This window comes from Nipponia nippon, unplaced genomic scaffold, assembly GCF_047370975.1.
Source record: "Nipponia nippon isolate SJK-2023a ecotype South Korea unplaced genomic scaffold, ASM4737097v1 scaffold_7, whole genome shotgun sequence".
Lineage (NCBI taxonomy): Eukaryota > Metazoa > Chordata > Aves > Pelecaniformes > Threskiornithidae > Nipponia > Nipponia nippon.
Window position 1 is genome coordinate 26964956 of NW_028262391.1, and position 14651 is coordinate 26979606.

General features: G+C 45.1%; 3 protein-coding genes across 8 annotated transcripts in view; 2 read left to right on the plus strand and 1 right to left on the minus strand.

The window, feature by feature from the left end:
* The window catches only part of WDR33 (WD repeat domain 33), a 72175-nt gene extending 67467 nt beyond the window's left edge, over positions 1-4708 (plus strand). Inside the window, exons 20-22 of the mRNA XM_087739827.1 lie at positions 126-218; positions 1080-1265; positions 4056-4708. Coding sequence (XP_087595953.1) covers positions 126-218; positions 1080-1265; positions 4056-4288 — 512 coding nt within the window. The 3' untranslated portion in view covers positions 4289-4708. The remainder of the gene's footprint in view (positions 1-125; positions 219-1079; positions 1266-4055) is intronic.
* On the minus strand, positions 2-9213 carry SFT2D3 (SFT2 domain containing 3). Of its 4 annotated transcripts, none has more exons than XR_015700530.1 (3): positions 7849-9213; positions 4880-4969; positions 2-195 (listed from the first exon to the last, which is right to left on the minus strand). XR_015700530.1 is itself a non-coding variant. In XM_087739826.1 (1 exon), the coding sequence occupies exon 1, from the start codon at positions 8998-9000 to the stop codon at positions 8308-8310; it is 693 nt and encodes a 230-aa protein (XP_087595952.1). In that variant the 5' UTR covers positions 9001-9213; the 3' UTR covers positions 6473-8307. The 4 variants fall into 4 exon arrangements, 1 of the variants encoding a protein (XP_087595952.1); XR_015700531.1 differs by lacking the exon at positions 2-195 and adding an exon at positions 1272-2032; XR_015700532.1 differs by lacking the exon at positions 2-195 and adding an exon at positions 3869-3889.
* Positions 9214-9321: 108 nt separating this feature from the next.
* Positions 9322-14651, plus strand: part of LIMS2 (LIM zinc finger domain containing 2) — a 36231-nt gene continuing 30901 nt past the window's right edge. Inside the window, exons 1-2 of one of the 3 annotated variants that reach the window (XM_087739825.1) lie at positions 9322-9451; positions 9928-10019. Coding sequence is in view for 2 of the 3 variants with exons in the window: in XM_087739824.1 (XP_087595950.1) it covers positions 10894-10904 (11 nt within the window). In the remaining variant the exon portion in view is untranslated. Of the gene's footprint in view, positions 9452-9927; positions 10020-10707; positions 10905-14651 lie in introns of those variants that run through there. The other 2 variants (XM_087739824.1, XM_087739822.1) reach the window with 2 other exon arrangements.

Genomic DNA, 14651 nt, shown 5'->3' on the forward strand with positions numbered 1-14651 from the left:
GAACATTCTTCCACACTGAAATGCAAGGATAAGGAAGCAAAGACGTTTCTTGGGGGTAAATTACAGTATTTTCATGAATACAATGTCTCTTCTCACTCCTGTCCCCTGCATCTCTTACTGCTCAGGAGGCCGGAAGGGTTTACTTCCTACTCCAGATGAATTTCCACGCTTTGAAGGAGGGCGGAAACCAGAATCCTGGGATGGAAACAGAGAACCAGGTAAAAAATTTGGTGAGGTTTGTTTTAGATAATAGACTAGACTTCTACAATGTAACCACCTACAAAAAATTTTTTTAAAAATCACCTCTTTTTCCTGTACCTCATATGCTCGTTACTAGTCTTTTACCATGAGAAAAGCAAAACATAGTTCTTTGGACTTCTAAATTTACGAAAAAATTAACTTTACAGAATTTAGCTGGCTCTAAACGCAACTGTCTCACTGAACAAAAAAAAAAAAAAAAAGATTGTGGTCTCAAAGTCTTGATTTTAAGTTCAATCCTTGTACAGCCCAGAACTGCCTGTTGTCACCTGTGGATGACTGAAGCATATCTTGTGGGGGGTTTTTTTGAGATGTGTATTAATGCCAACAGTAATCTTTTTCTTGGATGGCAACTTATCTATTGTTTGCAAAAATAATGTTTTCAGCTGCAGTGTCTGACAGCTTATTGGTATTTGCATTTGTGTTACTAATGGCAACCCCATATGGGGCAAAACTGAGTTTTAGAATGTCATGGAAAAAATGAGCGCAAATGACACATGAATAAATGAAGATGTGATTGTCTCTAAATCATATGAAAATATTTTATACTGAAACGAACACTTTATATCTGTCACTTCTTTCTTTCCCATCATCTTTTAAACCTGTTTTACCTTTAGCTTTTTTACAACTTATTCATCTAATGTTTGCTTGTTTGCCTGTTGGGATGGGAGGGAAGCTTTATGTAATTTTAACTTAAAATTGTATGCCAAATAGTGTGTATGTATGTAAAGTACGTAAATTTATGTGACTGCCTCCAAAAATGAGGAATAATGAACCGATGAACCTTACTTACTATCCTGTTTTTTTCTCTTCATGCTCAGGTCCTCGTCCAGATCACCCTCCTCATGACGGGCATTCTCCAGCTAACAGAGAACGTTCTTCTTCGCTCCAGGGCATGGACATGGCCTCATTGCCACCACGTAAACGTCCCTGGCATGATGGACCAGGGACCTCTGACCACAGAGAAATGGATGCTCCAGGTGGACCTCCAGAGGAGAGGGGCAAAGGTAAAAAGCCCCTTGTGTTGAAAACCTTATGTAACACTGGCACATTTTTCAACTGTAGGCTTATCCAGAATTCCCTATCTATTCAGAGGGGATAAAGCTGAACTGGTAAATGTTTGATCTTACCAGCTGTGAAGCTGAAGACCAATCTTACAGGAACATAAGAACAGAGGGATTTTCTGGGACATCAAATCCAAATCTTCTCTTCAGCATCATATAATCCTCCTCTTTATTGCCCTGTACAAAAGCAGTGAGCTTTTGGCTCCCTGTTATTCTAGTTGGAAAAGTTAAGAGCTTTTTTCCCTCTAATTTTCAGAATAGTTATTTCTTAATATTCATGCTTGTGCTAGCATCCTTTAACTCAAATATCTTTCCTGTCTCAGCCTTCATTCTGTTGGACTTAATGAACCCTAACTTTTTTTAAATCTTTCCTTACGAGTTCTCTACTTGTAAGAGCGTAAGCATGGCCACCCATGATCAGACCAGAAGTCCACAAAGCTCAGTAGCTTGTCTTCAACAATAGCCAGTAGCAGGTACTGAGGGAAGAGTGTTGAGAACACTGTTAAGTCTGTAGTGACAGGTCCCTGAAATGCTCTCTAAATCTATGAAGATCTGTAGTTCAGTGACTTACTCAAATATTATTTTTATATTTAATGGCTTTTGACAGTTACCTTTTGTGTGCTTCTCTAATTGCTTTAAGAATCATACAAACTTTTGACATCCACAACATCCACGGACAGAGCTCTAAAACTTCATTGCCATAGACTATGCTTTAAAAAAAAAAGAAAGGAAGGAAAATGTTTTTCTCTTAAGCCTATCATTCACTACTTTCATTCGATGATGTCTTGTGTTTCAATTGCAACAGTTGAAAGTTGATCCCTGTTATTTCTGAATGCCACCTCTGATTGCATCAAACTCTACCATTTCCAACCTGAACAAGCTCTTCTCCAAGTCAGAGCTCTGATCTGTTTAGTCGTTCTCTCTGCAAAGTTGTTCTGTATCTTTTACTATCCTTATCACTCTGTATATACTATTTTCAGTTTTAATTTATCCTTTTGTAAATTAAACAGGGTAACTAGGAATTGCACACACTATTTAAGATGTGGTTTAACCATGGATTTCTACAGTTCACTTGGTTTTGTTCTGTTTTCTCCATTCTTTCCTAATAGCTCCTGATGTCATATTTCCCTCTTTAACTAACTACTAGTCAGTCATATGGCACTGTCATGCAGCTAGCTACTATAACCTACATTCTTTTGGAGTTAGTAGCTGGTTCAGAGCCTATTACTCTGTATGCCATTCCCACAATCATCTTATTAGCCTTGCACCAGTTCTTGATCCTTTTTCTTCTTAGAAATCTCAGGATTGCCGTTGTCTTTTTTTGTCTTTTTTTTTTAATGCCCTCATAATGACTACCCACTGTTAGGTAGTGATCAGTGACAGAGATCCTTCTCAGTTGCTTCCAAATCCTGAGCTGCCAGCCTATAGTTGTATTTTTTGTTGTTAGACCTCCACTGCACAGCTTTGTCTTTGATGCCACTGAATTTCATTCCACTTCTCTTAGTGTTGTCCTGAAGCTCATTTAGGTTTAACTTTATGCCAGTCCTCCTCTGCATGGACTGTATTTCCAGTGTTGTATTAACAGCAGGTTTTATCATTTGTTCACAGATGTTTTTAATAAAACTCTGCTGGTAAACTCCCTCTGTATCAATATTTTTCCTTTTGAAACTGTATGTTGTGTTTCTCATTTAGCCAGCATCTTATCACATCTGTAAGGATTCCTTCTCTGGCTTCAATAATAATTTGTGATAACTCTATCAGGTTCTTTATGGAAGTCAAAACAATTGTTAACTACCACACTTCTTGTGCCTAGACAACTCATTAATGTAGCAAAGAAAAGTTTAGAACAATGGCAGAAAGCCTGATAGCCAAAACGTGAACAATACTTTTTCATATATGGGCTGTGTCACCTTCAGTTGTATTGGTAAAGTCATTTGAAGATTAAAACTTCATGAATTATAAACTCTGTGGAACAATTTGGTCTGTTTTACACAGAACCGAGCAGAGTCAACAAAAAATCATTCTTGCTGAAGTGGAGCAAAAATATTCTAATTTAGCTGTAGCACGTGTCCATAAAGCACTGTTACCATTAATTTTTTTCAAAATACTGCTTGTTATTTTGAGCTACTGACTGTGGGGTTTTTTATGTTCATTTATATATCAGTACTAAAAAGATCTGCGAGAAGTAGAAAATCCTGTTCCTGACAGTAAGAACTCATGTAGTTTATGTTCCTGGTTAGTAGTAAAACAGAGCATTTTTCCATTATTTCTAGCGAAAAAAATGGAATGAAACAGTAATGTTAGTCATTGCCTTCACCACCAATCTCAACTGATCCATCAGTGCAATGTCTTTGTTTGGGAAAAAGTATTTTGCAATAAAAATATACAGAGAACCACAGATGGTGTTAAAGCATAAGAATCAGGCAGTTTTGAAGACACCATGACTATCACTGTCCTAACTTACTTCATTTAAGTGATTGCTGACTGTATCAGATACAGTCTCCTTTAATTCCCAAGGAATTGCTTGATTGCTGTCCACCTTCTGGAATGTAATGGAGACACTAAATCTATGTAAGAAAAATCATAGAGGGAGGAGGCATAAAATTACAGGTCTCAACAACATTTCGTCTGTGAATGATTATACCACAGAAGAACTAGCTAAATATATGGTATGTCTGAGAAGAGGCATGGCTTAGATTTCAACATCAGTAACTGATTGTGCTTCATTTTTAGGACGAGGAAATTCAGGACCTTCACAGAGAGCGCCAAAATCTGGGAGGTCTAGTTCTTTAGATGGAGACCATCACGATGGATTCCACAGGGATGAAGCTTTTGGTGGAGGCCCTGCAGGAGGCAATAACCCTTCTCGAGGAGGAAGGAGTGGAAGTAACTGGGGAAGAGGAAATAACATGAACTCTGGTCAATCAAGAAGAGGAGCATCTAGGGGTGGTGGAAGAGGCCGATAGAAGAGGCTTTGACTGGGTCAGACCCAGTCCTTGCTGGACAATATTTAAATAGACTGCTACTCTGGACTTATAAAGTAACCCTGCAACACCACAAACCTGGATTCTTAACTGGGATAACTGAATGTGCATTAGTTCCTAACAAGGGTCTTTTCCTAGATCAATCAACTGCTACTAGCTGCAATATTGTAGCTAGCTTTCTGTTTTGTCCTCTCCACCCGTTTTCCTCACCTTCTTTTACCTACTTCGTTTTGTGAAAAGCTGGAAATTTTTTTAAGTGTTGTGAGACATGGAGCACCTCCACAGATTTCAGTTCACCTCCAGACAGAAACTTGTTTCTATATGTACAGTTTGTCGGAAGAGTTACGTTGTTTTTGTATGAATACAGAATGTAATTTGCGCAAAAATTAACAAAAAAATCAACACAGTGTGTGATTCTTTACTCACCTATTACTATAAAGAGGGTTGTCTTTAGGCAAACTTGTGTATCAGATGGAGCAATAGAACTACCTCCTGAAATCTCAACTGTTTAAAATACTAATAGCTGATTCCTAGTTTTTTGGTTTATCATGTATAGAGAACTTTCGTTTTCACCTTTAGCCACAGCTGTCTACAGATTACAAGTGGTGCTGACGTTAAAATTCCAAAACACAGGAAATCACCGCTGCTTGCTAGTCTACCATCCTGAAAGAGAAAAACGTGGAACACCATTTAGAAAAAGTTGTCATAGACATAGTGTGAGTTACAACCTGGACTGCTAGCAAAATAGACATCATGACAAATACTGTCATTCTGTGCTTCACCTGCGCAAGTCAAATATTTTTGTTCAAAACAGCATCTGTTTATAGAAATTGGGGAAGAAAGAAGTTTAACAGCTTGATTAATATGGATGCATATGTTTTACAATGGCTGTAGGATGCACTACTGAAAGATAAGGGTATTCAGTAGAGTCTGGTGCATTCAAATGCTGAAGTACAAACCTCAATAGTTGATCACTTTCATCTTAACATTTTCTAAGTATCTTTTTCTTTAGGATATTGTTTCCTAGTTTTACTAGGGGAGAGAAAGGAGGAGGAGGGGTTATTCCCATTTCCCACATTTCAGAATAAAGCTGCTTACCAACCATGAGTTTGTTTTCCCCATAAATCATTCATATTAATCATCTCCAGTCACCACATTATCAGAAGGCTCCTTTAATACCTAAAGCCTCAATGAAAATTTTATCACGTAAGTACGTATCCTAAAGCCAGCTCTCAGGAAGGTCCTACATTAAAAGTATAGGATATAATGTATAATGAAAAATATCACTACCAGGCTTCCTTCCCCCTGCCCCCCCCCCACTTGAATTTCATGTTATAATATTCAGGATAATATGGCAATGTAGCTGACAAGGCTACTGCAACAACATAGCGATACACAGCAGCTATTTTATCTGACTTCTCGTACAGCCAAATTTACTAAAGACTGGCTTAAGTCCAGATGACCTATCTTATTTCAAGAGATCAAAGCATAGATGCTTAACTGCTGTTCTGTTGCTTCAGTCAGTCACAAGTGGGGGGGGGCGTGTCTTAGTTTTTAATTTGTAGTGTATAAAATGGCATTTGAAAATTATAGTAATTAACTCTGATCATTAGCCTATAAAATCCTTGTCATGGGGCTCCAGAGAGACACAATGGTCTTAAAAGGAATTAACTGGGAAACAGCTGAGGTGCACTTCATATGACACAGTTTCTCCTTTGAGGGGGGAAAAAAAAAATTGCTTCTTACCTCTGTCTGAAGAAGGGCTTTGGTCACTTTTGATATACATGTGGGAGGTAGGATCTATCCTGAAGTTTTAATGCTAAATACCAATTACTTAATCATTAGCAAACAGCAAAGCTTGCCCTCTCTCTTTTTTTTAAACAAGCCCTATATATTTTTAAGGGGCTGAAAGTGACTTTTGTCCAATAGTTAGAATATGTGACTTAGAGGATGAGCTTTAGTTAATTAAATTAAACCACAGTCTTCTCCCAAAGCAAGTAAAGTGCACGTCATAGTAGGAAACCCAGCTTTCTCTATCTAGACAAAAGGGAGTATGCTTGGTTTTCCCCTGATGGTTGGTTAACTCCTTAAACCACTATGGTACTTGGTGTTAAGTAATATTCTTCACCAAGGGGCAGCTTTTTTAATTAAGTTTTGAAATATTCCATGATCATGGAATATGCACAAAAAGTCATAAGAAAACTGGATAATTAGCTAGCTTTTGTATAAAAATCTTAGAAGGTGACAGCATAGCAGGAGAGACAGGGCATAGCAAGTCTATGATACTATGACCCACTATTGCTGGAAAATTGATAAAATTACTTAATGGGAATATATTTCTGTACTCTTCAGGTCAAATTCTTTTACCAGTGCTGCATGTAGAATCCTTATGCTCCACCTGCTAGTTTACAGCTCCCCCTTGTCTAAGATTTGTTTAATTTGATACTGCTGTTAGGAATACAATTAATTTTATATGCTATAACTTGGAATTTGTAAAAATGAGAGAACTAATTTAATGCTATTCAGATAGCTCTGATCTACATTTTTAAGGAAAAAAAGTGACCATTAGTGGAATGTCTATACTGACATTTGGTAGACAAATAGTTTTATTAAAGCAATCTATGTACATTTAAGTACCCCCATTTAACAATTTCATTCAGAGCAAGTACTAGGTGAATACGCTAAACCCTAAGTAGCGATAGCAGATAAATATTGCAGTGTTTGGCTTTATTTTGTATATGAGGCACGTCATATACTCAGTGAGATACTCCGGCTCTGAGCAGGTTAGGCCTGGTAGGTCCCGTTTATCTGCAGTAGTGCAGTACGCAGCCCCAACTGAAGTACCAAGCTCTCAGCAGGGACTGTCAGCCTGAATTCAGCACCTTCCTAAGGCTGCTTGGTTTCTGCATTGAAACAGAGCTGTGCTAGGTGAAACAGGCTCTAATTACTAGCAAATCTATTTTTGAATGTCATGCTGTGACAAGTAAGCAATTCCTGCCCAAGTTGAGAGAGTAAAAATCCATATATAAAAAAATAAAGTTCTAAGAGCTGAAGCTACCTTTTTAGAGCCCAAGTATTTGCTACCTTACAGCAGCTGTAAGGCAGCAATACCTGCAAAGGCCAAGGTTAGCACCTTTCATCCCATCAGCATCATGCAAGAAGACTACTCTTACAAATACGTCTTTGTGACCCACAGCCCCAGGAAAGTTTGTTTCACTTACTGGATGGTATTTTAGATGTTTTTTAGAGAGAAATGTGGTCCAGTAGCACACAGTATTCATATTCACCACTGGTCTGAGGTGGCTGATGACTGCACTATACAGCGACTAAAGTATGTGTTCAGAGTGTAGGGGTCGGCACAAAAATGAGTTAACAGCGGTAACTATTTTTGAACGTTCACCCCCACACTTGACCAGATTTCACCAAATTGCCTCCGTGTTTCACCATCAGTCAGCCCTACGCACCTCAGCTGTAAGATACTTGCTTTCCATCTAACGGGCAAGTCAAAAATTACATTTCATCGGCTCCGTAATCTCACTCACGTTTTGAAGGAGGCTGCAGCAGCCACATGGTCCTATACTGGAGGTAGAGAAGTGGGATGCTGCCAGCTCCCACCCGGAGCCGGAGAGACTCCAGACCATGGCTATCGAGCCGACTTTGCAATAAGGCAAAATCCCGTGCGCGGGGGTCGGGGGCGGCTCGGCAGGCTGGCACTGGCGCCGCTACACCTCAACACGGCAAAACGCGCTTAGAGTCACTGCTGCCGTCCCCGGGTGCCAGCCGCTGCTTCTCTTCCTCCAGCAGTGGCGAGGACGGCCCAGCCGGAACGCGAAGGAGGCGAAGGGAAGCGGCGTGCGCCGGCGCCATCCTCGGCCCCGTCCCGGAGAGGCGTCTTCGCGGCCCGCGCCTCGGCCGGCGCCAGCGCGAGTCTCTCAGTCCCTCGGTCCGAGTCCCGCCGGGCCGCGGCCGGTGCTCCCCCGCTGGCGGCGGCGGCGCGGGGCTCACACCGGCAGCGCTTTGCCGCCGCGGCGCAGCGCGGCGCTGAGGAGGCCGCCGAGGCGGCGCAGGCCGGCGGCGCCCCCGGGCAGCGCGGCCAGGAGCGCGGCGGCGGCGGCGCCCAGCTGGGCGGCGGCGCCCAGCGCCGTCAGGAGGGTGCTGCGCAGCCCCAGCGCCGCGTAGAGGGTGCCGCCGAGGGCGCCGAGGTAGAGGAGGGAGCCGCGGCTGGGCTCCCGCAGCAGGCGGGCGGGCCCGCGCAGCAGGGCGGCGGCGCCCAGGGCGCAGAGGGAGCCGAGGGACCAGAGCAGCGCGAACTTGCGGGCGCGGAGCAGCAGCAGCGGCGCGTACAGCGCGGCCAGCCCGAAGCAGAGGGCGGCCAGCAGCAGGCACAGCCCGCTCCCCGCCAGCCGCTGCCAGCGCGACAGGCCCGGCAGGAACGGGTCCGCCTCGCTCGCCCACGGCCAGCCCGGGCCTGAGCTCGACCCCGATCCGGCCGCCGCCGCCGGGGGGTCGCCGCGGCCCGGCGGGAAGGGGTTCAGCGGGCCCAGCCAGGCCCCCAGGCCGCCGCCGCTCCCCGCCGCCTCCTGCGAGCAGCCGGCGGGCGGCGGCGCGGGGGCCGCGCTGGAGCCGGAGCCGCCGGCGGCAGCGGCCTTCGACTGCGCGAGGTACTGCTGCAGCTGCCGGCCCAGGTCCGCCATGGCGGGGACGGGGGCCGCTCGCGGGTGCTACAACGCGCCGCCCGCCCGCGCCGCCATCTTGCGGAGTAGCTGCATCCGGGTTACCGGCCATCTCCGGCGGCCCGCCCTCGCGGCGGGCGGCGCGCGTGCGCCTGGGGCGGCGGGCGGCGCGGGCGGGCTGTGCGCCGTCCCGGGTCCGCTTTGGGATCTGTAACTGCTTCTTTTCACCTGCTCGGAGCTTTAAAGGAAAGGCAGATTTGTCTGACAAAAGGAGCGGGGAAGCCTGTCAGGCAGGGGGGTGCCGGGGGCGGGTGATGTCGCTGCTGGAGGGAGAGCCCGCTTCAGCCGCTCCTCGTGAAGCGGCTGAAAGGGCGTGGCAGCCGCGAGCGGTAACAGCGTATGGTTTCAGCAGCTGGGAAGAAGATGTGTCACATTCAAAGCGTAGATTGGTGAGAGGAAGATGATGCTTGAGGTGGGTGCAGCTCACAGGTAGCCCCACGGGATGTAGCAGGCGAGAGGAAGGATTGCGGGGGGTGAAGGCCCGGGGGCCGGGAGGCAGCTCGAGGCCGAGCGCTGCTCTGCACCCCGCTCCTCCCGACACCCTCGGCAGCCCCTGGAGTCTCCTCACACGTTCAATCCAAGTAATCTCTGCTCCTCTCTAACGGAGAGCTGCAAGAGTAGAGACATGACGTGTTGGCACCCAGAAACCATTAAAACAGGAGAGACCAGAGATGGCAGGGAATGACTAAGAGCTTGTCTGTTTATTACTGTGTGCTCAGCCAAATCTGTTAAATTGTTGGCTGTTCATAAGATTACCTATTACCCTTTCTTCAGCCAACTGTTAAACCAAAATACGAACATCTAACTCAATTCTTCACCCAGGTTTAAATAAGTGATAAAAATACCAAATGCTAATTTAACCTGTATGATTCTAAATGTTTACTGCAGGGCTGAAAAATGAGATGTTGGACACCAGGAAACACGGAGAGCACAGAGTTTCCATCATCAGTCCCAAGCTTGCAACAATAGCTGTAGCAATGGTGAGTCACATCATACTAGGCTACCTTACAAGATGGAAATAAAATTTGAAATCGCTTTTGGGCGGAAGCTCCCTGTCCCATGTGGTGGATTTTAGCATTGATACGTTATACATTGATACACGTCAGAGGACATAAAACTCTTCAAGTGCTCGGGAAAAAGTTCAATCATCAGCAAGAAGGGATTAGATCTTATCGAAAACATTGCAGTTGGAGGGGTCCTCGTTAGGGAGTGCGATGCCTCTTCCTTTTGGTAGCAAAAGATGCCATCTAACCGCTTTCTAGAAGACAGCCTTCCAGGCATGTCTTCTGCTGCCCTGAGGGTAAAACGTGCTGCGAAGTTGTTTCCCCCTCGCCTTGGGGACGTGGAAGGAGTGTAACAGCCTGTCGCGGCAGGCAGGAAGCGCGGCTTCTTTGTTCACAGGAAAAAATGTTACGTCAACGAGGTAATATGTCAGATATAACTGTACGCCAGGTAACGGCTTCGTGATAAAACCGTACCGCCGGCGTTTCCCCTCTCCCTCCCAGGCTCACGCTTCCTACCAGGCGGGGCCAGCCGGCTCCCGGGCGGCCCGGCGGCGGGGCAGGAGCCGTGCCCGGGGCGGGCGGGAGGCGGGACCACCCCGCCGCTCGGTTACTCCGTATTTCTTTCCCTTTATAGGAAAAGTATGCGCGGGGCTGGGGGGGGCTGCCCTGAGTCACCGGGGGCTGCGGCTCCCGCCCACGCCCAGGGGGCCCGGGCCGCCGCCGGGCCGGGGCGGGGCGGGGTTTCTGCTGCCCGCCGGGGCTCGCTGGGGCTGGAGCCGCTGCGCCGAGCCGCCCGTCCCGCTTCGCAGCCCCTCCGCCTCAGGCCGGCGCCGGCCGGAGCCGCGCCGCCATGACGGGCAGGTAAGGGCGGGGAGGGGGAGCGCAGCCCGGCGGGGGAGGCCCGGGGAGGCCGGTCCCGCGCCCTGGCCCTGGTGGGCTGTCCCCGACCCTCCGCCGCCCGCCACAGGGGCGGCGAAGGCAGGGACAGCCCCTCTTTGCCCTGGGTAGAACGGTGGCGTGCCCGGTGGGAAGCGGTCGGGGAGAGGACGTTTTCCTCCGGTGAGCAGGCGGAGCGGGGCCGGCTCCGGCCGGGGAGGCCGGCTCCCGCACCGCTGGCGGCTCCGAGCGATGGTAGAGACGGAAACTTGACCTCGTGGAAGAGCAGAGCAAGGGCTGCTGCTCCGCTGAGCCTTACCCCTGCGCTGGGACACAGCGAAGGGCGGTGGGAAGACCAGAAACAGAGTCGGGAAGGAGCAGTTGTGGATCTGAGCGGTGCCTGCCCAGCAGCCAGGCTCCCTGCAGCCGGGTGGTGTGGCTCAGGCGCCGGCAGCCTGCTCCCGCTGCGCCCTGCACCGCCGCCCCGCACTTCGGGGCCCCTCTGACTTATCTACCCTCTGCCCACACATTCAGTCTCCTCTTCTTCGGGCTGGCCTTGGAGTTACGTGTTCCAAGAGCTGTTTAAATCTGGAGCTTGAGTCTCCTCCCACGCTGTCTGACACTGGAGAACTCTGTAAAGTCACCTAATTGACAGATGTAAATGAGAAAAGCAGTGGGGAGAGCATTTACTGGCATCTTCCGAGGGTTTGCACAAATGCTTTAGTGTCTCCGATCACTTTGTTCTCCCATCTCTAAAATAAAACTCAGACGTTATAAAGCAGCTTGTGAAAATAAGCTTGCTTTTGTAAAATGTCTTGAAGATTAAAGGCATGAAGAAGTAATATTAAAATTAGTAGGGTGCCTTTTTTAGGATAGTCATCCTCTTGAATCCTGCTATCATTACTGTAATCCTGAAGCATTGCTCTTCATGAGCAGGAGTACTGAAATGGATCCGGAGTAGTTTGTGTATAAGTATTCATTTTTCTTTTGTGTAAAATCTTGATGTTTGTATTATGCAGCTTCTTATGATTATTCAACGTAGATCATGTTTGGTGGGTTGTTAGGTATGAGAACGTGCTGAATAATTGTTATATCATCATCTGTGATTTGGGTGAGTTATTTTTGCTCTGTTTGATGACAAATTGATGGGTTACATGCTCAAAACACTTCTGGTTTTTTGCCTCCTGTCTTTAGATTACTTTGTCTTTTCTGTCTTAATGGTCCCTTTTTTGTTCTTCTGCCATGTGAAATAGGTGTGTATTTACAAGTTTACATTAATTTCCTTACAACTAGAGGAAGACTCAAGAGTCTTAAACGTTCACAGGTCATGCAGCTCCTAAATGGGGACAAGATGAGGAGGACCTGGGAAGAATTGTGGCTGTATGAACCCAGCTGATTTTATTTTTATAGAACTGTGGTGTAGTACTGTTTAGAATGACATGTTTACCTCAGGTGAGGTCACTCAGCTGCAGAGGACAGTGGGAAATGCCTGTGGACAGTAATCCTTGTTGTCTTCTCTCCGTGCTTCCTCAGAAATCTGCCTGTTAAGGTACAACACTGTATTCGGTGAGAAGCTCTGACGTGAAGCACGAGGCTGGGTGGAGAGTTCCAAGGTAGTTGAGACACTGCAGAGTGTGCAGTTCTTCAAAGTAACGTAGGATTTCTGTCTCCTTTTCCTCAGATGTACTTCAGAAGGTTGTTAAAATGAGCAGGCCTTGGCTTTAGCTTTTGAAGAGTGAATGCAAGTGTTACTTAATGTTTTCAGAAGTGTTTGTCCTGGAAAGTTTGTCAGCTATGAAAATTTCTAAATTTCTGTCAGCTGTCCTTCCTAGGACAGAACGATTAACTGTTCTATCAGAGACGTTTATCATAGCTGTAATTCAGCTGACTTTTTCCTCAGTAATGGTATAATCCATTTAGGGTAGCAGTTTCCCAGCAAAACAGAACCCGTACTTTCCAGTGTCTGTGAAACATTGCACTGCGCAGCACCTTGCATGACCGATGCCATTTGTCAAGCACCGTGTTTAGTGTTGTTTTCAGTCTGGGACAGACTCCTAAATCATTAGAAAGATTTCAGCATCGAGAACGAACTTCCTCAGATCCACCTACAGGTCACTCTACTGAACTGTGGCCAGATGTTGCTCCATGTTTGTTTACATGGTAGTTCTTAAAATCTGCCAACATGTAATCAAATGTTCTCCAGCTTTTGAGATTGAGGGTTTTCATGGTTCTGGAAGGAGATGATCTGTTTCACAGCTGGAGCATCACTACAATATCGATCAATGGAAACCTTCCAGAGCCAGGAACATGACATAAATGTGCCTCCGGCCTTGAAACTGTTGACACAGGGAAGGGAATGATTTTGTTGTGTTATGGTGTGTTAAAGCAAGGAAGACTGGAGAACATGAGGTGCTGATACATTGTTCTTTTTCACTTCACCTTTCTTGTCAAATAGAAACACAAAAGGACTCACTTTTAGGTACTGTGATTACTGATGCATTATTAGTAACTAAGATAGATGAAAAAGAACTCCATTTTTTAAGTGTTCTGTCCCATTTAGCTGCAGAGGGTATCTCCTGAATTTAAAGCTGCAGTAATTTGATTTACTGTATTTTAGCATTAGGAAAAAATATAATTCCAGAAAATACAAAGAAAGATATGCACTTCTATGTATTTATAGTAGAAAATTATTAAAAATAGGTGACTATGTAGCAAATGAAATTCAAACATTACACATATCACGAGTTACATTGTTATGATGTGAGGATTGTGTTTTGTTAGAGAAAATAAGTAGATCCTTGGAATTTGCAAATAGTAATTCTGACTGTTGTGTCTTGGCTGAGCTATTTTATTTCTCTGTCTTGACTAAAGTGGCTGTTACAGTCCCTGATTTCAAGAACAGTCTGTGGTGTAAAGGGGTGCTGTTAACTTAAAAAAAAATTAAAATCACCCTTTCTTTGAATATATCTGTTCCAACTAAGATCCAAAGATAATAGGACAGAAAGAAATTAGACATATATGTATTTTAGTTTTATTAAGTTACATGTTTAACCACATGTGCAAATAAACTCTGTATATACAAAGAGAGAATGTGTTAGATATAAAACCAGTATGTTTCTGAGCAGCCTTTCCGTATTTTGCAGTGTTGGGAAATACAATTTATGTGATTTTTCGTGCCTTTAGAAGTATACTATGATACTTCTTTACCAATAAATAAGTGAAGACTGCTTCTATAATTTGTATTTGATGTGTTTGGTCCATCTCTCCATTTTGATTTTTGCCTTTTCAAGGATCGTTGGGTTTGGGGAGGGGGGGGTTGGTTGTTGGGGGTTTTTTGGGGTTTGGGTTTTTTGCTATTTTGCCCTGTTTTCTTTGTTGTTTGTGATGGACTTATTCCTAAGAAAGAGGATCAGTGAAGGACCAGTGAACGAAACATTGTCAAATGCCCAAAGTAGAAAATAAGCCAGAATTGAAGATAATTTCTTTTAAGACTTTACTGCTGTGGTGTTGATTAAAAAACATACAGGTAAAAAATGCCTGTGCTGTTTTATATTGCCTTTAGAAATTAATCTAGTACAAATCCCAAGGAAAAATGTTTCCTAAGTGCATGTTTCAGGGCATGATTATTTTTGTAAGAAATTTCTGTTATCACTATACTTGGTCTAACTGGGATTTGGATACGCCTATGTACTTCCTGCAGTCAACAAAAGAAGAACAGCTGCATTTACAGAT